Below are 27,087 nucleotides of genomic sequence, written 5' to 3'. Positions count from 1 at the left end.
CATTCTGTCATTTAACACCCTTTCTGCACTAATGCTGTGTCTTTCATCACACCATTAGCACACTCTTTGCCTTTGCCCCATGACCTCCTTGTCGGTTATTCTCTGTGACCCTCTGTCCTATCAACACGTTCCCTTTTGTTCTCTTCTTCTCTCCACCACCTCTGCTTTATTTGCTTAAAACCTATTACTTTTCTAACCTTTGCCAGTTCTGAAGAAGGGTCACTGACCTGAAACGTTAACTCTGCTTCTCTCTCCACAGATGCTGCCAGACCTGCTGAGTATTTCCAGCACTTTTTGTATTTATTACAGAAATTTCTCCCTCTCCTTACCCTTTACTCTAGCATTATCCTAATTGATATTTGGGTAATTGATGTTCCCCAATATCACCACTCTATAATTCTGGTACATCTCTGTGATTTCCCTGTAGATCTGCTCCTCCATCTCTCTCTCACTATTTGGAGGTCTATAAAATATGCCCAGTAGTGTGATCATTCCCTTTTTGCTTCTCAACTCTAAACAAATGGATTCTGTCTTTGCCCCCTCAAGAGCATTCTCTCTTTCCATCACTACAATGTCTTCCCTAATCGGTACTACCACCCCACCTCCCTTTTCACTCCCCTATCTTTTCTGAATACTTTGATATCCTTGGATATTAAGCGCACAGTCCTCAACATTTTTAAGCCATTTTTCCACTATGGCCACTAGATCAGATTCCCACAGGGCTGTTTGTGCTGTATCACACCAACCTTATTCATCACACTTTGTGCGTTTACATCTTCTTCTTCTTTGTCCTCCTTACCTCGAGAGACAATGGGTAAGCACCGGAGGTGGTCAATGGTTTGTTGAGCAGTGCCTGGAGTGGCTATAAAGGCCAATTCTAGAGTGACAGACTCTTTCACAGGCGCTGCAGATAAAATTGGTTGTCGGGGCTGTTACACAGTTGGCTCTCCCCTTGCGCTTCTGTCTTTTTTCCTGCCAACTGCTAAGTCTCGTCAACTCGCCATACCTTAGCCCTGCCTTTATGGCTGCCTGCCAGCTCTGGCGATCACTGGCAACTGACTCCCACGACTTGTGATCAATGTTACAGGACTTCATGTCACGTTTGCAGACGTCTTTAAAGCGGAGACATGGACGGCCGGTGGGTCTGATACCAGTGGTGAGCTCGCTGTACAATGTGTCTTTGGGGATCCTGTCATCTTCCATGCGGTTCACATGGCCAAGCCATCTCAAGTGCAGCTGGCTCAGTAGGGTGTATATGCTGGGGATGTTGGCCGCCTTGAGGACTTCTGTGTTGGAGATACGGTCCTGCCACCTGATGCCAAGGATTCTTCAGAGGCAGCGAAGATGGAATGAGTTGAGACGTCGCTCTTGGCTGACATACGTTGTCCAGGCCTCGCTGCCGTAGAGCAAGGTACTGAGGACACAGGCTTGATACACTCGGACTTTTGTGTTCCATGTCAGTGTGCCATTTTCCCACACTCTCTTGGCCAGTCTGGACATAGCAGTGGAAGCCTTTCCCATGCGCTTGTTGATTTCTGCATCGAGAGACAGGTTACTGGTGAGAGTTGAGCCTGGGTAGGTGAACTTTTGAACCACTTCCAGAGCGTGGTCGCCGATATTGATAGATGGGGCATTTCTGACGTCCTGTCCCATGATGTTCGTTTTCTTGAGGCTGATGGTGAGGCCAAATTCATTGCAGGCAGCTGCAAACCTGTCGATGAGTCTCTGCAGACACTCTTCAGTGTGAGATGTTAATGCAGCATCGTCAGCAAAGAGGAGTTCCCTGATGAGGACTTTCCGTACTTTGGTCTTTGCTCTTAGACAGGCAAGGTTGAACAACCTGCCATCTGATCTTGTGTGGAGGAAAATTCCTTCTTCTGAAGACTTGAACGCATGTGAGAGCAGCAGGGAGAAGAAGATCCCAAACAGTGAAGGTGCGAGAACACAGCCCTGTTTCACGCCACTCAGGATAGGAAAGGGGTCTGATGAGGCACCGCTGCTGAATTGTGCCTTTCATATTGTCATGGAATGAGGTGATGATACTTAGTAGCTTTGGTGGACATCTGATCTTTGCTAGTAGTCTGAAGAGACCACGTCTGCTGACAAGGTCAAAGGCTTTGGTGAGATCAATGAAAGCAACGTAGAGGGGCATCTGTTGTTAGCGGCATTTCTCCTGTAGCTGGCAATGGGAGAACAGCATGTCAACGGTGGATCTCTCTGCTCGAAAGCCACACTGTGCCTCAGGGTAGACACACTCAGCCAGCTTCTGGAGCCTGTTTAAAGCAACTCGAGCGAAGACTTTCCCCACTATGCTGAGCAGGGAGATTCCACGGTAGTTGTTGCAGTCACCGCGGTCACCCTTGTTCTTATAGAGGGTGATGATATTGACATCGCGCATGTCCTGCCCCCTCACCCAGCACAGGCAAAGCAGTTCGTAGAGTGCTGAGAGTATAGCAGGCTTGCTATAATGAGTTGATGTGGTCTACATGGATTTTAGCAAGGCATTTGACAAGGTCCCACATGGCAGACTGGTTAAAAAAAATCCCATGGGATCCAGGGAAATGCAGCAAGGTGGATATAAAATTGGTTCAGTGGTAGGAAACAAAGGGTAATTGTTGACGGGTGTTTTAGCGACTGGAGGGCTGTTTCCAGTGGTGTTCTGCAGGGCTCAGTACTGGGTCCCCAGCTTTTTGTGGTATATATTAACGATTTGGACGTAAATGTAGGGGGCATGATCAAGATGTTTGCAAACGGCACAAAGATTGGCCGTGTGGTAGATTGTGAGGAGGATAGCTGTAGGCTGCAGGAAGATATTGATGGTCTGGTCAGATGGGCAGAAAAGTGGCAAATGGAATTCGACCTGGATAGGTGTGTGGTGATGCATTTGGGGCCAAGGAATACACAATTTTAGTTTAGTTTAGTTTAGAGATACTGCACTGAAACAGGCCCTTCGGCCCACCGAGTCTGTGCCGACCATCAACCACCCATTTATACTAATCCTACACTAATTCCATATTCCTACCAAACATCCCCGCCTGTCCCTATATTTCCCTACCACCTACCTATACTAGTGACAATTTATAATGGCCAACTAACCTATCAATCTGCAAGTCTTTTGGCATGTGGGAGGAAACCGGAGCACCCGGAGGAAACCCACGCAGACACAGGGAGAACTTGCAAACTCCACACAGGCAGTACCCAGAATTGAACCCAGGTCGCTGGAGCTGTGAGGCTGTGGTGCTAACCACTGCGCCACCCCTAAATGGGAAAATACTGAGAAGTGTAGAGGAAGTGAGGGACCTTGGAGTGAATGTCCACAGATCCCTGAAGGTAGCAGGATAGGTTGATAAGGTGGTTAAGAAGGCATATGGAATCCCTTTCCTTTATTAGCCGAGGCATAGAATATAAGAGCAGGGAGGTTATGCTGAAACTGTATAACTCATTGGTTAAGCCACAACTTGAGTACTGTGTGCAGTTCTGGTCATTCATTACAGAAAGGATGGAATTGCACTAGAGAGGGTACAGAGGAGATTTATCAGGATGTTGCCAAGACTGGAAAAATGCAGCTATGAGGAAAGATTGGATAGGCTGGGGTTGTTCACCTTGGAACAGAGAAGGCTGAGGGGAGATCTGATTGAAATGTACAAAATTTTGAGGGGCCTGGATAGAGTGGAGGTGAAGGATTCACCTTAGCAGAGAGTTCAGTGACAATGGGGCATAGATTTACAGTGATTGGTGCAACATTAGCAGTCCTCCAATCCTCCGGAAGTGCACCGCGCTACCTCATGGGATCTGTAGTTCCTACAACGCGACCGGAAGTAACAATCATATTGTGCACAAGGTGAGGACTGCAGCTCCCAGGGTGCACCGAGCAGGCTGTGACTGCGCAGTAGCGACTGTGACGTTCTTTCCGCTCTCGGCGTCGGTCGTAAAGTGAGAGTGAACCGGGCTGTGGGAAATTATCTTTTGCTATTTTACGGCACGATGGCGGTCTCCAGGGAAACGGCCCGGTCCCTGGTAACGCGCTTCCTCCGGGCCCGCTGGACTTTGAGCGGAGTCGGGTGGCGGCCGACACCTGCGCCTCTGCTGCTTTGTGAGCCGGCTCGCAATGCTGCGTCAAACGGATCCGCGGTGACTGGGCAGCGGCTGCGGAGAGCGCACCCGGCCTCGGACGGAGCCTGTCGGGTGCAGCAGTTCCAGCCTCCCGCCGCTGGGAGCCGCTGCTGGCCGGCTTCCGATCTGCAGTTCCAGCCTCCCGCCGCTGGGTGGTGGCGTGTGCCGGCCTCCGAGCTGCAGTCCCAGCCTCCCGGCAGTGGGGGCCGCTGTGTGCCGGCCTCCGAGTTGCAGTTGAGGGCTGTGACCATGGGGAGGCGATCACAGTGGGGGCAGGATGAGGGAGAATGGGCACTGGGCACCTCTGCCAGTCTCTGCACCTTGGCAGCTGCCCTTGTTTATTGCTACAGCAGAACATCAGGGTCAGATGGTGAGTAGCCACACCTGTAAACGCAGGAAGGTAATCGTGGCAAGTGATGCTTTCTGGATTGGGAGGATGTTGTCGACACCTAAATCCTTGCCCACATTTCCCACAACTCCATGTTTGAATCATTCCCATCAGGTTTCCGACCCTGCCATCGCTGAAAATAGATTATCAGCATTTACAACTAGAGGGCTAGAATATAAAGGGGAGGAAGTCATGCTTCAGCTTTGCAAAGCTCTGGTTAGAGCATACCTGGAGTACCGTGCACAGTTCTGGGCACTGCACCTTAGAAATGATGTATCGGCTTTGGATCGACTGCAGTGTAGATTCACCTGACATACCAAGTGTTAGATAGAATATGAAGAGCGAATATGAACTAGGCTTGTATTCCCTGGGATATAGAAGATTAAGGGGTGATCTGATTGCAGTTTGCAGATGATTAAAGGATTTGATAGGGTAGATAGAAAGAAACTATTTCCTCTGGTGGGAGGAAGAGTCAAGAACAAGGGGCCAGAACCTTAAAATCAGAGCTCGGACATCCATGATTGATGCCAGAAAGCACGTCTTCACTAAAAGGGTGATGGAAACCTGGAACTCTATCCCCCAAAAAAGCTGGGAGGGAGGGTCAACTGGAACTTTTAAGACTGAAATCAAAAGATTTTTGTTGGTTAGGGGACCAAGGTGAGAACGTGGGTAAATGAAGTTGAGGTGTAGATCAGCCAAATGTAAATGGCCTAAATGGCCTCCTCCTGTTTCTACACCTGGACTCCTTGATTCAAAGGTTAAGGAGATGTCTGGGTGAGGCATTCAAAGGTGATGCGAGGTAGATTTTCGTATAAATAGGGAAAATTAGTTCCAGTGGCTGGCGAGTAACTTGAGGCAATGATTTAACATCGTTTCCAAAAGGAGAGGCAGGAGAATTGTTTTATCTGGAAAGCTATTAGGAGTTTGAAAGTCTGACCAGAAACAGTGGCGGAAACAGATTACATCGCAGCTCTTAAAGAATTGGCCAAACATTTAAACAAGAAAAAGGGTTTGGGGAATGAGCAGGGAATTGGGACTAAGGGCGATAGCTCTTACAGAAAGCTAGCACAGGGATAATAGGCCGAATGGCCTCCTTTTGAGTGACTGGTCAGTCTCTGGGACAGACTCCTGAGGGAGATGGCAAGCAGATAGTGTTAGTTCATTCAAATACAAATTCGGTAGGTTTCTTTCAAGAAATAATATTTTGGGATGCGGTATCTGAGTAATCTGAGACTTGACATATGGGGGTGTAGTGTGCTCGGGAGTAACAGGTGACTTTGGACCGATGGTTCCTAAATCTGCCCACCACTTGTGGGGGGGGTGGTTTCCTCCCCTCCTGTCTGGGTCTGTTGTGGGTTAATTGATAGAGATTCATTGCTGTGATTAATCAACAACTCCATTATCATCTTATCAAGTGACTACTGGGGTAGGTGGAAAGCAAACTGGATGGATCTCAATCTTCAGCAATCCCGATAATTACGGCTGGGTGGGATCCTGTTATATTGAAAGTTCCGTGTGACGGACTGCCAGTTGCTTTTTTTTTTCCAGGTCACTCGCTTCTGGAAGCCGCCCGATTGAACCATGTGTCCGAGGTTAGCAGGTAGGCAGAATGCGCGTGGGGTGCTGTTTCTGTAATGCTTACAAACACACGTGTCCTGTACTCTCAAAGACCAACTCTCTCTTGACTCAACCAAGTCCCGATCAACGAGTGTTCGCTGACCTGCACAGGCTCCCAGCCCGACAATGGTGCGCTTTTAAAATTCTTGTCCTCGTGTACAAATTCCGGCACTTCTGCACAATTTCGAAACCTGAAGTGCTGTTTTGTCCTTGCTGTGGACACCAGGGGACTGTACCCCTGCTGGCCACAGAGGATGCGGTCAGCTGACAGCAAGAGGTCCACTACACACCCACAGTTGGAAACTCTGAGCCACCCAGCAGTCCATCAACGGATCACTGGCCTCGCCCTGCCCCATGCTTCTGCCCCAGACACTTCTGCCAATCAAAGTCCTTACTCCCCCAAAAAAACTTGCATTTATATAGTGCCTTTAAAACATCCCAAGGTGTTTCACAGGAGCAACTATAAAACAGAATTTGATACCGAGCCACAGAGGGAGTTATTAGGACAGTTGCTTAAAAGCTTGGTCAAAGAGGTAGGATTTAATAAGCCTCTTAAAAGAGGACTGAGAGGTAATGAGATGGAGAAGTTTAGGGAGGGAATTCCAGAGCTTAGGGTCCAGGCAGCTGAAGGCACAGCCACCAATGGTGGAGTGATTAAAATTGGGGATGTTCAAGAGGTCAGAATTGGTGGAGTGTAAAAATCTCGGAGTATTGTAGTTCAGCCGTGATAATGTGGGCAGGGAAGTGATGGAATTTGGGACAATCTGGTTTGTTTAAGTTTCATACTGGGAGCTGCAATTACCAACCAAACCATTGGGGGGGAGTGTTGCTTCATTTTCTGTTTGTTTCCCTCTTTATCCCGACGGTCACCAGGTGTTTGGAAACCAGAGGCGGCTGCTCCCTTGCCCAGACCTGTACAGTGTTTCCTTCTGCTGCTTTGCCCGTGCAGGCAGTACCCTCCAGACCAGCCTCGAAACTCCAGACCTGTCTGAGATTCACCTCCTGCACTGATCCACCTGTGCGTCTGTGTGCTACTGCAGCATGGGATCAAAGCGTCATCCGCGGGGGAATCTGCAGCCCCACCTGCACACGTGCACACACGCACTATGGAAAAATATAGAGGAACAAATTTGCAAGGACTTTTTTTTTTACAATTAGAATTAGAACATTACAGCGCAGTACAGGCCCTTCGGCCCTCGATGTTGCGCCGACCTGTGAAACCATCTGACCTACACTATTCCATTTTCATCCATATGTCTATCCAATGACCACTTAAATGCCCTTAAAGTTGGCGAGTCTACTACTGTTGCAGGCAGGGCGTTCCACGCCCCTACTACTCTCTGCGTAAAGAAACTACCTCTGACATCTGTCCTATATCTTTCACCCCTCAACTTAAAGCTATGTCCCCTCGTGTTTGCCATCACCGTCCGAGGAAAAAGACTCTCACTATCCACCCTATCTAGCCCTCTGATTATCTTGTATGTCTCTATTAAGTCACCTCTCCTCCTCCTTCTCTCTAACGAAAACAACCCCAAGTCCCTCAGCCTTTCCTCGTAAGACCTTCCCTCCATACCAGGCAACATCCTAGTAAATCTCCTCTGCACCCTTTCCAAAGCTTCCACATCCTTCCTATAATGCGGTGACCAGAACTGCACGCAATACTCAAGGTGCGGCCTCACCAGAGTTTTGTACAGCTGCATCATGACCTCGTGGCTCCGAAACTCGATCCCCCTACTAATAAAAGCTAACACACCATATGCCTTCTTAACAGCCCTATTAACCTGGGTAGCAACTTTCAGGGATTTATGTACCTGGACACCAAGATCTCTCTGCTCATCTACACTACCAAGAATCTTCCCATTAGCCCAGTACTCTGCATTGCTGTTACTCCTTCCAAAGTGAATCACCTCACACTTCTCCGCATTAAACTCCATTTGCCATCTCTCAGCCCAGCTCTGCAGCCTATCTATGTCCCTCTGTACCCTACAACACCCTTCGACACTATCCACAACTCCACCGACCTTCGTGTCATCCGCAAATTTACTAACCCACCCTTCTACACCCTCATCCAGGTCATTTATAAAAATGACAAACAGCAGTGGCCCCAAAACAGAACCTTGCGGTACACCACTAGTAACTAAACTCCAGGATGAACATTTGCCATCAACCACCACCCTCTGTCTTCTTTCAGCTAGCCAATTTCTGATCCAAAGCTCGAAATCACCTTCAACCCCATACTTCCGTATTTTCTGCAATAGCCTACCGTGGGGAACCTTATCAAACGCCTTACTGAAATCCATATACACCACATCCACGGCTTTACCCTCATCCACCTGTTTGATCACCTTCTCGAAAAACTCAATAAGGTTTGTGAGGCACGACCTACCTTTCACAAAACCGTGCTGACTATCGCAAATGAACTTATTCTTTTCAAGATGATTATAAATCCTATCTCTTATAACCTTTTCCAACATTTTACCCACAACCGAAGTAAGGCTCACAGGTCTATAATTACCAGGGCTGTCTCTACTCCCCTTCTTGAACAAGGGGACAACATTTGCTATCCTCCAGTCTTCCGGCACTACTCCTGTCGACAATGACGACATAAAGATCAACAACAACGGCTCTGCAATCTCCTCCCTGGCTTCCCAGAGAATCCTAGGATAAATCCCATCTGGCCCAGGGGACTTATCTATTTTCACTCTTTCCAAAATTGCTAACACCTCCTCCTTGTGAATCTCAATCCCATCTAGCCTAGTAGGCTGTATCTCAGTAATCTCCTCGGCAACATTTTCTTTCTCTACTGTAAATACTGACGAAAAATATTCATTTAACGCTTCCCCTATCTCCTCTGATTCCGCACACAACTTCCCACTACTATCCTTGATTGGCCCTGTTCTAACTCTTATCATTCTTTTATTCCTGATATACCTATAGAAAGCCTTAGGGTTTTCTTTGATCCTATCCACCAATGACTTCTCGTGTCCTCTCCTTGCTCTTCTTAGCCCTCCCTTTAGATCCTTCCTGGCTAGCTTGTAACTCTCAAGCGCCCTAACTGAGCCTTCACGTCTCATCCTAACATAAGCCTTCTTCTTCCTCTTGACAAGCTTTTCAACTTCTTGAGTAAACCACGGCTCCCTCGCTCGACAACTTCCTCCCTGCCTGACAGGTACATACTTATCAAGGACACGCATTAGCTGCTCCTTGAATAAGCTCCACATTTCGTTTGTGCCCATCCCCTGCAGTTTCCTTCCCCATCCTACACATCCTAAATCTTGCCTAATCGCGTCATAATTTCCTTTCCCCCAGCTATAATTCTTGCCCTGCGGTATATACCTGTCCCTGCCCATCGCTAAGGTAAACCTAACCGAATTGTGATCACTATCGCCAAAGTGCTCACCTACATCTAAATCGAACACCTGGCCGGGTTCATTACCCAGTGCCAAATCCAATGTGGCATCGCCCCTGGTTGGCCTGTCTACATACTGTGTCAGAAAACCCTCCTGCACACACTGGACAAAAACAGACCCATCTAAAGTACTCGAACTATAGTATTTCCAGTCAATATTTGGAAAGTTAAAGTCCCCCATAACAACTACCCTGTTACTCTCGCCCCTGTCGAGAATCATCTTCGCTATCCTTTCCTCTACATCTCTGGAACTATTCGGAGGTCTATAGAAAACTCCCAACAGGGTGACCTCTCCTCTCCTGTTTCTAACCTCGGCCCATACTACCTCAGTAGACGAGTCCTCAAACGTCCTTTCTGCCGCTGTAATACTCTCCTTGATTAACAATGCCACACCCCCCCCTCTTTTACCCTCTTCTCTGTTCTTACTGAAACATCTAAATCCCGGAACCTGCAACATCCATTCCTGCCCCTGCTCTACCCATGTCTCTGAAATGGCCACAACATCAGGATCCCAGGTACCAACCCATGCTGCAAGCTCACCCACCTTATTCCGGATGCTCCTGGCATTGAAGTAGACACACTTTAAACCAAGTTCTTGCTTGCCAGTGCCCTCTTGCGTCCCTGTAACCTTATCCCCTACCTCACTACTCTCAACAGCCTGTACACTGGAACTACAATTTAGGTTCCCATTCCCCTGCTGATTTAGTTTAAACCCCCCCGAAGAGCACTAACAAATCTCCCCCCCCCAGGATATTGGTACCCCTCTGGTTCAGGTGAAGACCATCCTGTTTGTAGAGGTCCCACCTACCCCAGAAGGAGCCCCAATTATCCAGGAAACCAAAACCCTCCCTCCTACACCATCCCTGCAGCCACGTGTTCAACTCCTCTCTCTCCCTATTCCTCTCTTCGCTAGCACGTGGCACGGGCAACAACCCAGAGATAACAACTCTGGTTGTTACAAAGAAGTGCCAAAACTATAGAGTAATTATTGTTGGGGCCTTTAAATATCCTAATGTAGTCTGGGATAGTAATAGTGTAAAGGGCAGAGAAGGACAAGAGTTTCTGGAGTGTGTTTAGGAGAATTTTCTACATCAGTATGTTTCCGAAATCAACAAGGAAAGAGCCATTGCTGGATCTGGTCTGGGGAATGAGGTGGATCAAGTGTCAGTAGGGGAACATTTAGGGGACAGTGATCCTAGTCTCATAAGGTTTAGGTTAGCCATGGAAAGGGACAAGGAGCAATCCAGAGTAAAAATAATTAATTGGAAGAGGGCCAATTTTCGTGGGGTGAGAACGGATCTGTCACAGGTAAATGGGAATCAAAGGTTAGCAGGGAAAACTGTAATGGACAACGAGCTGCCCTTAAAGAGGAGATGGTTCAGGCACAGTCAGGAAAGGTAGGACAAACAAAGCCAGAGCTCACAGGTTGACAAAAGAGATAGGGAGTAAGATGAAGCAGAGAAAGGGTGCGTATGGTAGATGTTAGGTTGATAATACAAATGCACACCAGGCTGAATATAGAAGGTTCAGAGGGGAAGTGAAAAAAAAGAAGCCGAGAGAGTATGAGTAGAGACTGGCAGCTAAAATAGAAGATAAACAAAAGTCTTAGTAAAAGGATGAGGGCTGATAAGGGATGAAAAAGGGGATTTGCTCATTGAGGCAGAGGGCATGGTTGAGGTACTAAGTGAGTACTTTGCATCTGTCTTAACCAAGGAAGAAAATGCTGCTGAAGTCATGGTGAAAGAGGAGTTGAGACACTAGATGGGCTAAAAATTGATAAAGCGGTGGTATTTGATAGGCTGGTGTTACGATCCCGCTAGGGGCCAGTAATGTTTTTTTGAAAGAAATTTGAATCCCCACTTATTACTGAGAGAATTACGCCATAAGATTTAACGTTTTAAACAAAAAACTTTACTGTACAAGAGCTAAACAAAGTAAAACACTATTAACACTACAATTTGAAATCACTTATATTTTAAACTTAGAATCTTAACAGAACACTCCTGTTTGACTTTTACCTTCACCCAAGAGTTCCCCTGTACTTTACAGGATCTTGGTGGTTTGTTTATTTCTCCTGGAACCAAACCAAAGTGTACCACAGTTCTTATGAATTCACTTTGATTTTCCTTAGTTTCTCAGCTATCCTCTGAGGTATGAGATCGCTTAGGGATTCTCACTCTCGCATTCAGCTAGGCAACCCTCCAGCTCTCTTGCAACACCTCACAAACCTGGATTTTTAGCCTGAGCCTAGGCCTTACTCAAAACAGAAATACCCCTGGTTGCTGATGGCCTTCCTGCTCCTTAATCCAGCTGCTCCCAAAGCCAACTGCGTTTTCTGTGAGCAAGCACAGAGAGAAAAACACCTGACGAAAAGACATCACCCGCATCATCTATCTCCATAGCAGTTGGTACACTTGGGATGTCAAAGATAGCAATTTAAGCTAATTACCTCCAACTCCGAAACATCTCTTTGATTTTGGATGCCCACATGAATAATTAATACTTCTAGCAATGACTGGGCAATTCCTTCCAGACTTTCTGGCTACAGTTCCCCAACTAAATGACTCTACCTGCTGTTTTATGGCTCTCGCCTCTCTAATTTTGTCCTTGTAAGCACACATGGAAAATTCTTGAATTAAAATCTCTTGGGTGGTCCTGCAACCTTTAAAATTCTGGAATTTCAACTGTCATGCAGCTACACATTTAATTTCTCCAAAAATAAAAGTGATCTCTAAAATATCAATGCAATCATGAACTAGATGATCATAACACTGGCTGTACTTAAAGTTGGTCAGTCACCAGGATTGGATGAAATACATCCGTGGATACTGAGGGAAAATGAGAGTGGAAATTGTGTAGGCATTGGCCATATCTTCCAGTCCAGGGGTGGTGCCAAAGGACTGGAGAATTGTTAGACCTTTGTTCAAAAAAGGGTGTAAGGAAAAACCTAGTAAGTACAGGCCAGTCAATTTAGCCTTGGTGGTGGGAAAGCTTTTAGAAATGATAATCTGGGACCAAATTAACTGTCCCTTGGACAAGTATAAGCGAGCATGGACTTGTTAAGGGAAAATTGTGTTTAACTAACTTGATTGAGATTTTTGATGAAGTAACAGAGAGGATTGATGACAGTAATGCGATGTATGTTAACGTACATGGACTTCCAAAAGACATTTAATAAAGTGCCACATGACAGGCTTGTCAGCAATGGCAGATCCCGTGACTAAAAGGGACAGTCGCTGCATGGATATGAAGTTGGCTGAGTGACTGGAAATCAAGAGTAGTGGTGAACTTTTTTTTTGGACTGGTGGAAGGTATGTAGTGACGTTTCCCCGTGGATCTGTGTTAGGACCACTGCTTTTCTTGAACGATATTAATGACGTAGACTTGGGTGTACAGGGCACAATTTCAAAATTTGCAGATAACATGAAACTTGGAAGTGTTGTGAACTGTGAGGAGAATAATGGTAAACTACAAGAGGACATAGGCTGGTGAACAAGTGGCAGATGAGATTTAATGCAGAGAAGTGGGAAGTGATTTATTTTGGTAGGAAGAACGAGGAGGGGCAATACAAAATAAAGGGTACAATTCTAAAGGGGTTACAGGAACAGAGAGACCTGGGTGTATATGTACACAAATTATTGAAGGTGGCAGGGCAGGTTGAGAAAGTGGTTAATAAGGCATATGGGATCCTGGGCTTTATAAATAGAGGCATAACCTACAAAAGCAAGGAAATTATGGTGAACCTTTATAAAACACTAGTTCGGCCTCAACTGGAGTTTTGTGTCCAAATCTGGGCTCCGCACTTTAGGAATGATGTGAAGGCTTTAGAGAGGGTGCAGAAAAGATTTACTAGAATGGTTCCAGGGATGAGGGACTTCAGTTACATGGATAGATTAGAGATACTGGGGTGGTTCTCCTTGGAGAAGAAAAGGTTGAGAGAAGATTTGATAGAGTTGTTCAAAATCATGAGGGGTCTGGACCGAGTAGACAGGGAGAAACTGTTCCTATTGGCGGAAGGGTCGAGAACAAGAGGACACCGATTTAAGGTGATTGGCAGAAGAAGCAACAGCGACATGAAGAAAAACGTTTTTATGCAGCGAGTGGTTAGGATCTGGAATACACTGCCTGAGAGTGTGGTGGAGGCAGATTCAATCATGGCTTTCAAAAGGGAATTGGATAATTATCTGAAGAGAACAGATTTTCACGGCTATGGGGAAAAGGCAGGGGAGTGGACTAGCTGAGTTGCTCTTGCAGAGAGCTCGCATGGACATGAAGGGTCGAATGGCCTCCTGTGCTATAACCATTCTATGATTCTATAATTCTTTCTCTTGCACTCTTGCTTTCCCACATTATTGCTGTCCTGCGTGCTTTCCATCTTGCACGTTCTCTTGCTCTCACATTGTCTCTCATACTCTGTCTTTCTTGCCCATTCTCTATTGAGCACTCGCACTTGAGACACATAAACAGACTGGCACAGACACAGACTCGCTCTCACGCTCTCAGACACCAACACGGATACACAAGCACACATTAAAAACCCATCTGGTTCACAAATATCCTTTAGGGAAGGAAATCTGCCATCCTTACCCGGTCTGGCCTACATGTGACTCCAGAACCACTGCAACAGTGTTGACTCTTAACTGCCCTCTGAAGTGGCCTAGCAAGCCACTCATTTGTGTTCAAGGAAGCTCACCACGGGATGGGCAATAAATGCAAGTCTTGCCAGTTATGCCCATGTCCCAAGAATTATACAGCACAGAAGGAGATGTTCGGCCCATCATTCCTGCGCCAACTCTTTTTGAAAGGACTACCCAATTAGTCCCAATTTCATCACACAGCCCCCCACCCCCACACCACACTCTTCCCATAGCCTTGCAAATTTTTCCCCTGCTAATCTATATCTAATTCCCTTTTGAAAGTTACTATTGAATCTGCTTCTACTGCCCTTTCAGACAGTACATTCCAGTTCACAACAACTTGCCGTGTAAAAATATTCTCCTCATCTCCCCTTCTGGTTCTTTTGCCAGTTATCTTAAATCTCTGTTCTCTGGTTACTGACCCTTCTGGCAATGGAAGCAGTTTCTCAATTACTCTATCAAAACCCTATTCAATTTAGTATACTCATCCTCTCTTTCCTATCCCTCCATGGCCTCACCCCCACCCCGCCTCTGAAAACTCCACCAGCCCTAAACCCCTCCCCTCCCCCCATCACCCCACTAGATACTCTCCTGCCTGGACTCCCACCCTCCATTAAACTGCAACTGATCTAAAACTTTGCTGCTTGTATCCTAACTCACACCAAGTCCCGTTCACCCATCCCCCAGGTTCTCATTGACCTATATTGGCTCACTGTCCGAAATTTTAACATTTTCATCCTTGCTTTCAGATCGCTCCATGGCCTCGCCCCTCCCTCTCTCCTCCAGCCCTACAGCCCTCCGAGATCTCTGCGCTCCTCCAGTTCTGGCCTCTTGTCCATCCCGATTTTAATCGCTTCACCATTGGTGGCCGTGCCTTCAGCTGCCTGGGCCCTAAGCTCTGGAATTCCCTCCCTAAACCCCTCCACCTCCTTAGAATTAGAGTCAGGCTGTTCAGGAGGGAAGTTAGGAAACACTTCTTCACACAAAATATGGTAGAGTTGTGGAACTCCCAAGAATCTAGCTGAATTAATCATTTTAATTCTGAGATCAATAGATTTCTGCTCAACAAGAGTATGAAGGGATATGGAATCAAGGTGCATGGATGGAGTTGAGATGCAGATCAAACATGATCTAACTGAATGGCACAACTGACTTGAGATGAATGACTTCCTGTCTCTATGTTCCTCACCCTCTCATGGTTTAAGATTCTCATTCAAGCCCACGTCTTTGATGAAGCTTTTAGTTGCCCCTCCGACTATCTCCTATGGCTATGTCCAGTGAAGGACCTTGGGATGTTTTCCTACATTAAAGGTGCTTCATAGAATCTTACAGCACGGAAGGACGTCATTCAGCCCATCGAGTCTGTACCAGCTCTTTGAAAAACCGATTCAATTAGTTCTAGATCCCTGCTCTTTCCCCTTAATCCTGCAAATTCCCTCCCCTTTAACTATTTTCCCAATTCCCTTCCGAAAGTTACCACTGAATCTGCTTCCACTGCCCTTTAAGGCAGTGTATTTCAGATCACAACAACTCAATGTAAAAAAAAAATTGCCTCCCTCCCCTCTGGTTGTTTTGCCAATTATCCTAAATCTACTTCCTCTGATTACCAACCCTCCTGCCAATGGAAACAGTTTCTGCTTATTTAACCCCTCATAATTTTGAACACCTCTATAAAATCTCCTCTTGGCCTTCTCTGCTCGAAGGAGAACAATCCCAGTTCTTCACTCTATCCATGTCACTGAAGTCCCTCTTCTCTGGTGCCATTCTAGTAAATCTCCTCACCCTCTCCAAGGCCTGGGCATCCTTCCGAAATTGTAGTGCCCAGAATTGGACACAATACTCCAGCTGGGGCCTAACCAGTGTTTTATAACGGTTTAGCATAACCTCCTTGCTTTTTCACTCTGTGCCTCTATTAATGAAGCCAAGGATCTGTGTGCTTTTTAACAGCCTTGTCCTACCACCTTCAAAGATTTGTGTACGTACACACTCGGGTTTCTCTGTTCCTGCACCCACTTTAAGATTGTTAAGTTTATTTTATATTGCCTCTCTTCATTCTTCCTACCAGAATGTATTACTTCACACTTTTGTGCGTTAGATTTCATCTGCCATGTGTCTGCCCATTTCGCCAGTCTGTCTGTGTCCTCCTGAAGTCTGTTACTATCCACCTCACTGTTTATTACAGTGTCAGCTGCAAACTTCAAAATTATACCCTGTTTACCCAAGTCAAGGTCATATTAGTGTAAGTTGGCAGGTGGGGATAGTCAATGTAAGGAGAACTGCAACAAGACATTAATAAATATGCAGAATGGACATTTAATTCTCAAATGAATCTCAACAGAGGTGTGAGGTATTACATTTTGGTAGGAAAAATAAGGAGATCTAGTATCACCGGTTGGGACGAACGGCCTGTTTCAGTGCTGCATATTCGATATATATTGTTGTCTGATTCAGTGTCACACTGGGCAATGTACATTTTAACTGAGGCACCAATCAAGTGACCCATTATATACTTTGCTGTATAACCCATCGTTACCCTGTGTGTCTGTTGTGCAGGGTCTGAATGTAATGTGTTGGTCTCGGAACTGGCATTGGGGAGGGAGGGCGGGCAGGGGGGTGGGGGTGTTGTTCAGGGACTGTTAAGTGGTGACCAGCTCACCGTACCTGACCCAGTTCCCCAGTAATGTCAGCTTAATGCTGCGAAAATCTGAAAGTTAAACAGAGCTCACACAGACACTGGCTTTGTGAAGGGGGCTTGGGAGCAGGCGGGCTATTAAAGAGTAACAGATTGCACGCCCACTGTTTGGCAACAGGCTTCAATCAGATGGCAACAGTCTCCTAGTGTTTGTGGGGAGGGGAGGGGGGGGGAGGGAGGGTTGGGGGAACAAGAAGAGAAAAAAAAGTTCAAGTTTCTCGTCCTTAAGCTGCTTGTGGAGATCCACCTGTCGAGGAGGGTAAACTGAGCGCGCTCAGAGCTGAGGGGGCGGGGGAGGGGGCTGAGCCAAAACTCAAACATAGCCTCTGGCGTTCCTCGGCTTCAGACTGATGTCTCACAGTCAGTCACCCAGAACATTGGGCAGGTTGAGAGTAAACGTTGTAAGAAACATCTGTCAGAAGGTTGGTCGGACTTTAGAAGCAGAATTGTCTAGTTGAAAAACTGAAATTAAAAAGGGAGCAGTATGACCCATGATTTTACATATTTAAAATATACTATCTTTTTCCATTGCATTCCTGTCTTCGGAACAGAAGGAGGGCATTCAGCTGCTCAAGCCTGGTCCTTCATTCAATTAGGTCATGACTGATCTGCATATTAATTCTTATCTACTCGCCTTGGTTCCCTAACCATTAATACCATTATCCAACAAAAAATCCATCAGTCTTAGTTTTTGAAATTTTCTATTGACCTTCCATTTCCCCAGCCCCCTTTCAACAGCTTTTTCAGGGGAGGGAGTTCCAGATTTCCACTACCTTTTTTGTAAAGAAGTGCTTTCTGAAGTCTGTCTGAAAGAATTAAGAACTTTCATTTTTGTTAGATCTTGTTAGACCCCATCTGGAGTCACTGTGTTCAGTTCAGGGCACCGCACCTGAGGACGGGTATATTGGCCTTTGAGGGGGTGCTGCACTGAATCACCAGAATGATATCAGGAATTAAAGGGTTAACCCGTTAAGCCTCAGTATCATTTGGTCAATCTGTTTGTGTTTGTATTTTTAAATTGTTTTAGTAGGATATGCCAGATGTATGGAGGGGAGGTTTAAGTCAGTCAGCAGATCTTTGACTCAAGTAGGTGTAACTGCATGTAACTCTATCACTTAACATGACAGCATCTGCAGCGGTGGCCGGAGGGGCTCCATCTGTGCCTGGTTTGGGATGGTCTATATCTGTCACACGTAACTAGCCACCTCAGCTAGTTTAACACAGCTGTTAGGTGACTGGGGTACAATACTCGCATGGACCATATAATTCAGAATGTATTGTTACCTCCCAGGATAAGGGGTCGATCATTCAGGACTGAGATGAGGAGAAATTACTTCACTCAAAGGGTTGTGAATCTTTGGAATTCTCTACCCCAGAGGGTTGTGGATGCTCCCAACGTTGAGTGCATTTAAGGCTGGGATAGATAGATTTTTAGTCTTGCAAGGAATCAAGGAATATGGCAAGCAGGCGGGAAAGCGAGCGGGTGGAGTTGAAGCCTAAGATCAGCCATGATCGTATTGAATGCCGGAGCAGGCTCGATGGACCATATGGTCTACTCCTGCTCCTATTTCTTGTGTTCCCCAAGATCTCTGCACTCCTCCAATTCTGATCTCTTCAGCGTCCCCGATTTCGGGCATTCCACCGTTGGCCACCGTGCCTTCAGCTGCCTGGGCCCTAAGTTCTGGAATTCCCTGTCTAAACCTCTCCACCTGTCTACCTATCTCTCCTCTTTTTAGACACACCTTTAAAACCTACCTTTCTGACCAAGCTTTGGTCACCAGACCTAACATATTCTTGTGTGGGCTTGGTGTTGAATTTTGTTTGATAATTGCTCCTGTGAAGCACCCCTGGGGAGGTTTTATTATGTTAAAGGTTCTATGTAAATACAGTTGTTGCTCAAAATATGTGGGGTTTGATAGGTGAATAGGAAGAAACTGTTTCCAGTGACAGGAGGATAGATAACCAGAGGACACAGATTTAAGACAATTGGTAAAAGAGTCAGAGGGAAATTGAAAATTAACTTTATACAGTGAATTGTGGTGAACTGGAATGCATTGCTCCAAAGGGCATTTTACAGCAGATTCAGCAATCTTTCAAAAAGGAATTGTATAAATATTTGAAGGGGTAAGATTTGCAGGGCTGTTGGGGAAAGAGTCGGAGGGGAGTGGGACTAATTGGATAGCTTTTTCAGAGAGCTGGCACAGGCATAATGGTCTGGACTGGTGGAATTTGTGCTCACATTCCATATATTATTAGTCCAGTAATGGGTTCATGCCCATTAGGGAAGGTAAAGGGTGACAGTGGGGTAGGGCTGGGTAATTTAGTTGTGTGCAAGTTACTGCACTGACCTTGCTGCATTGCCTTTTCTGCAGGTTGCTGTCCGCTGGCATCCCCGCCTCGTATCAGCACAAGCTGGGTTGGACCCCACTGATGGTCGCAGCCATGAACAAGAACCACAGGTAGGTGATTCCATCCACTAAGGAGATGCTGCTCTGTTTGCCCTTGGTTGAGAGTGTCTTTGTGCAACACCTAGGTTCACGCCGTGGACCCTGGTAGAAAGTTTAACTCCCTGTCCCCGTTAATCTGCAGGTACCTCATGCTGCTAATCTCAGTGATTAGATCCATTGTTCCATTCTTATCCAGTCGGAGCCTGAGAATCTCCTGCAATGGTTTCTCTTCCCACACCCGCTCCGTTACCTCTGGTGACCCTCAAGGATCTATCCGTATCCCCTCCTATTTCTCATCCCTCGGCAACATCATCCGAAAACACGTCACTTTCTAAATGTATGCTGAAGGCACCCAGCTCTATCTCATCACCACCTCTCTTGACCGCTCTAAATTGTCAGACTGCTTGTCTGACATCCAGTACTGGATGACCAGAAATTTCCTCCAACTAAATATTGGGAAATTCGAAGTCATTGTCTTCAATCCCCACCACAAGCTCCATCCCTTAGCCACCAACTCACTCCCTGTCTGAGGTTGAACCAATCTGTTCACAATATTGATGTCATATTTGACCCTGAGTTGACTTTCCAACTGCTCCATCACTAAGACCGCCTGTTTCCACCTTCGTAACATCGCCCATCTTTGTCCTTGCCTCAGCTCATCTGCTGCTGAAACTCACATCCATGCCTTTGTTCCTCTAGAGCTGACTATTCCAATGCTCTCCTGGCCGATCTCCCATCTTCCACCCTCTATAAACTTGAACTCATCTGAAAAGCCCGTATCCTAACTCACACAACATTCTGTTCACCCATCACCCCCTGTGCTCGCTGACCCACATTGGCTCCCAGACTGCCAACTCCTTGTTTTTTTCAAAATTCTCATCCTTGTTTTCAAATACCTCCATGACCTTGCCTCACCAGCCCCATCTCTATAATCTTCGCTAGCCCGACAACCGTCCGACCTCTGTGTTCCTCCAGTTCTGGCTTTGTGCGCATTCCCGATTTTTATTCACCTCACCATTAGCAGCTGTGCCTTAAGCTGGCGAGGTCCTAAGCTCTGGAATTCGCTCTCTAAACCTCTCCGCCTCCCTACTTCTCTGTTCTCCTTTAAGATACTTTAAAGATATATCACTGACCAAGATTTTGGTCACTTGTCCTAATAACTCCTTACGCATCTTGGTGTCAAATTTTGTTTGATAATGCTCCTGCAAAGTGCCTTGGAATGTTTTACTACATTAAAGGTGCTATATAAATACAAGTAGTAGTTGTCATAATCCTGTTCAAATCCCACCATCAGAGAGATAGTCCAGTTATCTGAGGAGTGCGGATTTCAGACAGCCTTCTGCCTTCCGAGGCACGTGACATCACATGCATGAAATGAGTGCATGTGATCTTCTGGTGAAGATTACAAGTGAATGAGTTCACTGAAATCCTGTCTTTGTATTTGTAAGCTCTGAATTGAAGTACAATACAGTGGAATCTGGATACAATGATCAGTTTGGCAAAAGTAAAAATGATCATTATCTCCCTCAGACACTGAAAACAAAAGCAGATTCCCATTCAGAAAATCGACCTGGCTCCTCAAACATAAAATCACTGCAGCTGGTCCTTCACAAGATTGCTCCAAGTCCCTCAATACAAAATTGCCCCAGGTTGCCATTTGTATAATAGTTCCAGGTTCCCATTCGTAAAACAGCAAAACTGGTCACTAACGGCCGGCTTCAGTCAGGGTCTTCCATACTGATTGTGCTGGCCCCAAGACCAGGAGCATTCACAGAATCACAGAATAATACAGTGCAGAAGAGGCCGTTCGTCCCATCGAGTCTGCACCAATGCATTAAAGACACTTGACCTTTCTACCTAATCCTGCATGGTTACTTCAGGTCTCCACTTCCATTGCTCCTCACAATGGGAGCCACTGTGGAGAGTAGGCTGTTGATGGGAGGCTGGCACTGAATCACTGTATAAGCCTTGGTTGATCATTCTCCAATGCCTCCTCTTGATATTGTACCCGATTTTGTTGCCGATTTCTGTAATGAATTGGCTAATTCTTCTTCATCTTTACCTAATGTCTGAATTCTGACTGATAAGGATCAGTTAGCTCGAACTCCTCTAAAACTTTCCTGTGCCAACATCCCAGGTTACAGCTCTGCCTAAACTCTAACTGGTCCAAAACTCTGGATTTCGCACTAAGTTTGACTCATCTATGACGCAGCTCCTCACCAACTACTATTGGTTCCCTGTCCCCTGACATGGTGAATTTGAAAGCTTTTCTTTGTCTGCGGATCCCTTCTTGGCTGTTCTCATCCTTATCTCTGCAGCTTCTGCCAATGCACCCCTTCGCTTTTCCAACATTCCTTCCTTGTCTGCTGTCCCTCCACTCGATCTTCAGCTGGATCTCTGCAACATGCTCCCTAAAGCCCTTATGCCATGCTGCATGTCTCCCCTCTTTCAAACGTCTCCTTGAGAGCTTACCTGTCTGACCTTGCTTCAGGAAGTAATCGAAAAGGTTAGTGAAATGTTGGCCTTTATCTCAAGAGGTTTGGAACACCAAGTGGAGGAAGTGATGCTTCATCTGTACAGAGCCTCTGGTTAGACTACATCTGGAGTAACTATGTCCGTTCTCAAAGAAAGAAAGACTTGCATTTATATAGTGCCTTTCACAACCTCAGGATGTCCCAAAGTGCTTCACAGCCAGTGAAGTATGTTTGAAGTGTTGTCACCGTGTAATGTTGGAAACATAGCAGTCAATTTGCTCACAGCAAGCTCCCACAAATATCAATGTGACAATGGCCAGATAATCTGTTTTTGTGATGTTGATTGAGGATAAATATTGGTGAGAAGACTGGGGAGAACTTCCCTGCTCTCCTTCAAAATAATACCATAGGATCTTTTATGCCAACCTAAGAGAGCAGTTGGGATCTCAGTTTAACGTCTCATCTGAATGACGGCATCTTCGACAGTGCAGCACCCGCGCAATACTGCACTAGAGTGTTAGCCTAGATTTTTGTGCTCAACTCTCTGGAGTGGGACTCAAACCCACAAGCTTCTGACTCAGAGCTGAAAGTGCTACCCACTGAGCCGTGGCTGAGTACTCTGGGCATCGCACCTCAGCAAGGATATATTGGCCTTGGAGGGGATGTGGTACAGAATCAGTGGAATGATACCAGTGGTTAGAGGGTTAAATAATGAAAACAGATTGCTTAGACTTGGCTTGTGTTCCCTTGAGTTACATATGAACATACAAATGAGGAGCAGAAGTAGGCCATTCGGCCCTTTCGAGCCTGCTCTGCCATTTAATAAGATCATGGCTGATCTGATTGTGGCCTCAACTCCACTTTCCTGCTGACCCCCAATACCCTTTGACTCCCTTGTTGGTCAAGAATTTATCTACCTCTGCCTTAAAAATATTCACTCAACCTGCTTCCACTGCTGTCTGGGGAAGAGTTCCAAAGAGTCTCAGAGAAAAAAATTCTCCTCATCTCTGTCTTAAATGGGAGACGCCTTATTTTTAAACTGTGTCCCCTAGTTCTAGTCTCTCCCACAAGGGGAAACATCCTTTCCATAGCCACCCTGTCAAGACCCCTCAGAATCTTATTTGTTTCAATAAGATCACCTCTCATTCTTCTAATACAAGTTTAGAAGGTTGAGGATCCTATGACGGTGTTTAAAATGTTAAAGGGATTTAACAGGGTAAAGGAAAGAAAAACTTTCATTTCTATTGTGTGTTTCTTGATCTCTGGATGTCCCAAAATGTTTTAGAGCCAATGAAGTATTTTTGAAGTTGCAGGAAACAGAGAAACTATTTCCTCTGGTGGGGGGAATCCCGAACAAGGATATAACCTTGAAATTAGAGCCAGGCCACTCGGGTGATGTTGGGAAGCACTTCTTCACACAAAGGGTAGTGGAAATCTGGAAAACTCTCCCCCTAAAAGGCTGTGGATGCTGGAAGTCAATTGAAAATTTCGTGACTTGAGATTGAGATTGGTAGATTTTTATTGGATAAGGGTATTAAGGGATATGGAGCAAAGGCAAGTAAATGGGAGATTGAGATACAAATCAGCCATGATCTACCTGAATGGTGGAAGAGGTTGGAGGGGCTGAATAGCCTCCTCCTGGGTTGGGGGTTCAAGTCCCACTCCAGTAACTGGACCACAAAATCCAGACCGACAGTCCCAGTGCAGTACTTGAGGGAATGCTGCACTGTCAAAGGTGTCATCCTTTGGAGGAAACGTTCAACAGAAATCCTGTCTGTCCTCTCGGGTAGATGTGAAAGATCCCGTGGCACTATTTTGAAGAAGAGCAGGGGAGTTCTCCCTAGTGTCCTGTCCGATATTCATCCCTCAATCAACATCACTTTAAAAAAAAAACAGATTATCTGGTCATTATCACATTGCTGTTTGTGAGATCTTGCTTTGAGCAAATTGGCTGCTGCGTTTCCTACATCTCGGCCATGAAAGGCTCTACATAAATACAAGTTCTTCCTTTTTGTTTCTGTTGATACATGGCTTTTGAAAACCCTGAATCCCCGTTGCTGAGGAAGATCAGTGCAAGGATTTGGACCGCGGTCTCGAGCTGTGTGTTCTTCACATGCTTAAACATGCATCGGTGGGCGGAGGAAGGGAGGGTGCGGCAGCGGAGGATGGTTTCCTTCAAGTGCCGCTGGCTCTGACTGAACAAGGAGGTGGAGGGGAGTGGGCAACTGTTTCTGTTTTGAAATCCAATTTCGAATTGTGAGCCTCTACGCAAACTTGCTTTCAAGTCTCACTGTCTCCAGTTCATAAGCCAAAGGCTTTAATGGTTCGGAACAAGATCAGCGCCAGACCGGGAGACAAAAGAGGCAGTGTCCGCTCTCGGCTGACGCAATGCAAGCACGTGCACCCGGTCCCTGTGTGGTGGGAATGTCTGTTCCTCTGTCAGTTATTTTATTTGCTTTTGATTTCCTTCAGTCGCTATCTCTCTCATACTGTGTGTGCATGTGTAAAACCTCTTCAGAAAATCAGCCTTTGATGGCTCCTGGCTGTAAAAGGACAGGGAGCGAAGAGGAGGGGGAGGGGAGGGGGTGTCATGGGCCACACACCGGGTTGAGGGGAACTATCCCTCTTCGTGTCGCTTTGAAGTCTGTTTGCGATTTGAGAGAGAGATGGAAAGAGCGAGAGAAAAGTTGGGAGGCTGAGCGGATAAAAAAAAAAATCAGCCTTTGGTCTTTTTCTTTCTTTAAGAAAGTAGAACGCGAGGACACAATGAGCAGCAGTGAAGTGTGACTGTTGTCCTCTGTTACAGCTGGCTGTTGGAATGTAGCAGGTTTGAGGGCGAAGGATTGAGGGGGAAAAAAACCTGACTTTCTCCCAGTACCTGTGCCTGCAGTAATCCTTTGTCAGGTCAGGACTAATACATATTGTTTTGTTTTCAAACTTGGATTAAAAATCAGGATGAGAAACAAAACGAACCACGCACACAAAATGCAATCAAGTTGATTTTTTTCTCAAATGGAAACAGTAAAATCTACAATTGTTAGAAATCTGAAAAAGACACTGGGAAATGGTGGAAATAGACAGCGAGTATCTGAACAAAAGAGACAGGTGAATGTTTCAGCAGTGCTGCCATCATCTGAACTTTATTTGCCAGTAATTAATGCCTTTACGTGACACTGCCTTACACAGGTGTGGCCGTGTAGTGGTTATGTTACTGGACTAACAATCCAGAGAACGTAAGTTTGAAACCCGCCATGGCAATTTTTAGTTTGTTTCCACTGTTTTTTTTTCATGTGTTTTTTTATGTTTGTGCTTGGAGTGCTCTGAGCTTTACAGTCATTCACACCCTCTCTGTACTAACACTTTGTCTTTCAGCACACCATTAACATACCGTTTGCCTTTGCTCCATGACCTTCTGGTTATTCTCTGTGACCGTGTCCTATCAACACCTTCCCCTTTGTTATCTCTTGCCCCACCCCCGCTTTACTTGCTTAAAACCTTTTACATTTCTAATATTTGCCAGTTCAGAAGAAGGGTCACAGACCTGAAACGTTAACTCTGCTTCTCTCTGCACAGATGCTGACAGACCTGCTGAGTATTTCCAGCATTTCTTGTTTTTATTTCAGATTTCCAGCATCTGCAGTATTTGGCTTTTATTTTACGGCAATTTGATAATTTTTGAATTCAGTTTTAAAAGAGAACCTGGCGATAAAAAGCAGTTCTCAGTTAAAGTGACCGTGAAGCTGTCAGATTGTCGTAAAACCCAACTGGTTCATTAATGTCCCTTTAGGGAAGGAAACCAGCCGTCCTTACCCGGTCTGGGCCGATATGTGACTCCAGTCTCGCACCAAAGTGGTTGACTCTTAACTGCCCTCTAAGTGGCTACTCAGTTGTATCAAACCCTCTATCAGCGGGTCCCTATCTCTGTAATCTTGTCCAGCCCTGCAACTCTCACAGATCTCTTGAGCTCATCTAATTCTGGCCTCTTGAGCATCCCCGATTTTAATTGCTCCATCATTGGCATCCCTGCCTAAAGCTGCCAAGGCCCTGATCTCTGAACTTTCCTCCCTAAGCCTCTTTATTTCCTCCTTTCATTTTTTTATTGTTGAATGGGATGTGGGCGTCGCTGGCAAGGCCAGCATTTGTTGCCCATCCCGAGTTACCCTTGAGAAGACGGCCCATAAAACATACCTAAATGGCCAAGATTTTGGTCATCTACCCTAATATCACCTGATGCGACTGTCAAATTTTGCTTTCTGACTCTCCTGTGAAGCGCCTCGGGACGTTTTATTATGTTACAGGTGCTATAGAAATACAGGTTGTTGCCTTGTTCCTCAGGTTGAAGACTCACCAGTACCTTGTCTGGAAAGCTTGGAATGGGCAATAAATGCAGGCCTTGCCAGCAATGCGCACATGCCGAGAATGAATGGTTAAAATCAATGTGTAAATCTCTGATTTGAAACGCAGTGCCATCAAAGATATTTTTTCCTCTCGTGTTCTATCCCTCAATTGCTGTTTTGTCTTGGCTCGGCTTAATCAGTATAATTCTTGCCTCTGCAGCAGCAGGTCATGTTCAAGTCCAACTCCAGGACTTGACTTCAGAATTTTTTATTAGATTAGATTAGAGATACAGCACTGAAACAGGCCCTTCGGCCCACCGAGTCTGTGCCGAACATCAACCACCCATTTATACTAATCCTACACTAATCCCATATTCCTACCAAACATCCCCACCTGTCCCTATATTTCCCTACCACCTACCTATACTAGTGACAATTTATAATGGCCAATTTACCTACCAACCTGCAAGTCTTTTGGCTTGTGGGAGGAAACCGGAGCACCCGGAGAAAACCCATGCAGACACAGGGAGAACTTGCAAACTCCACACAGGCAGTACCCAGAATTGAACCCGGGTCCCTGGAGCTGTGAGGCTGCGGTGCTAACCATTGCGCCACTGTGCCGCCCAAATCTCGGCAGACGCGTCCAGTACAGTACTGAGGGAGCGCTGTACTGTCGAGGTACTGTCTTTCAAATGAGGTGGATGTAAGGGATCACGCAGCACTATTCAAAGAAGAACAGGATAGTTTTCCCCAGTGTCCTGCCCAATATTTATCATTCATCCAACATCACTTATATAAAAAAAAAGAGTATCTGCTCATTATCGCATTACTATTTGTGGGAGCTTGCTGTATGCAAATAGTCTTCCACGTGTCTTATATTACAACAGCAACTGTACTTCAAAAAGTACTTCATTGGCTGTGTTTAGTAAGCTTTGAGGTTGGGAAGGGCGCGATATAAATGCAAGTCTTCCTT

The 27,087-nt window shown here is 45.9% G+C and overlaps 2 protein-coding genes across 2 annotated transcripts in view; one reads left to right on the top strand and one right to left on the bottom strand.

The window, feature by feature from the left end:
• LOC137371103 (START domain-containing protein 10-like) overlaps window positions 1-4,180 on the bottom strand; it is a 104,319-nt gene extending 100,139 nt beyond the window's left edge. The window contains exon 1 of the mRNA XM_068033043.1: window positions 747-4,180. The gene's annotated coding sequence lies outside the window, so the exon portion shown is untranslated. The remainder of the gene's footprint in view (window positions 1-746) is intronic.
• Window positions 3,913-27,087, top strand: part of clpb (ClpB family mitochondrial disaggregase) — a 145,243-nt gene continuing 122,068 nt past the window's right edge. The window contains exons 1-3 of the mRNA XM_068033039.1: window positions 3,913-4,483; window positions 6,050-6,101; window positions 19,229-19,315. Coding sequence (XP_067889140.1) covers window positions 3,985-4,483; window positions 6,050-6,101; window positions 19,229-19,315 — 638 coding nt within the window. The 5' untranslated portion in view covers window positions 3,913-3,984. The remainder of the gene's footprint in view (window positions 4,484-6,049; window positions 6,102-19,228; window positions 19,316-27,087) is intronic.

Source organism: Heterodontus francisci, chromosome 6, assembly GCF_036365525.1.
Source record: "Heterodontus francisci isolate sHetFra1 chromosome 6, sHetFra1.hap1, whole genome shotgun sequence".
NCBI lineage: Eukaryota > Metazoa > Chordata > Chondrichthyes > Heterodontiformes > Heterodontidae > Heterodontus > Heterodontus francisci.
The sequence above is the reverse complement of the archived record's forward strand: the minus strand, read 5'-3'. Positions and strand labels throughout refer to the sequence as shown.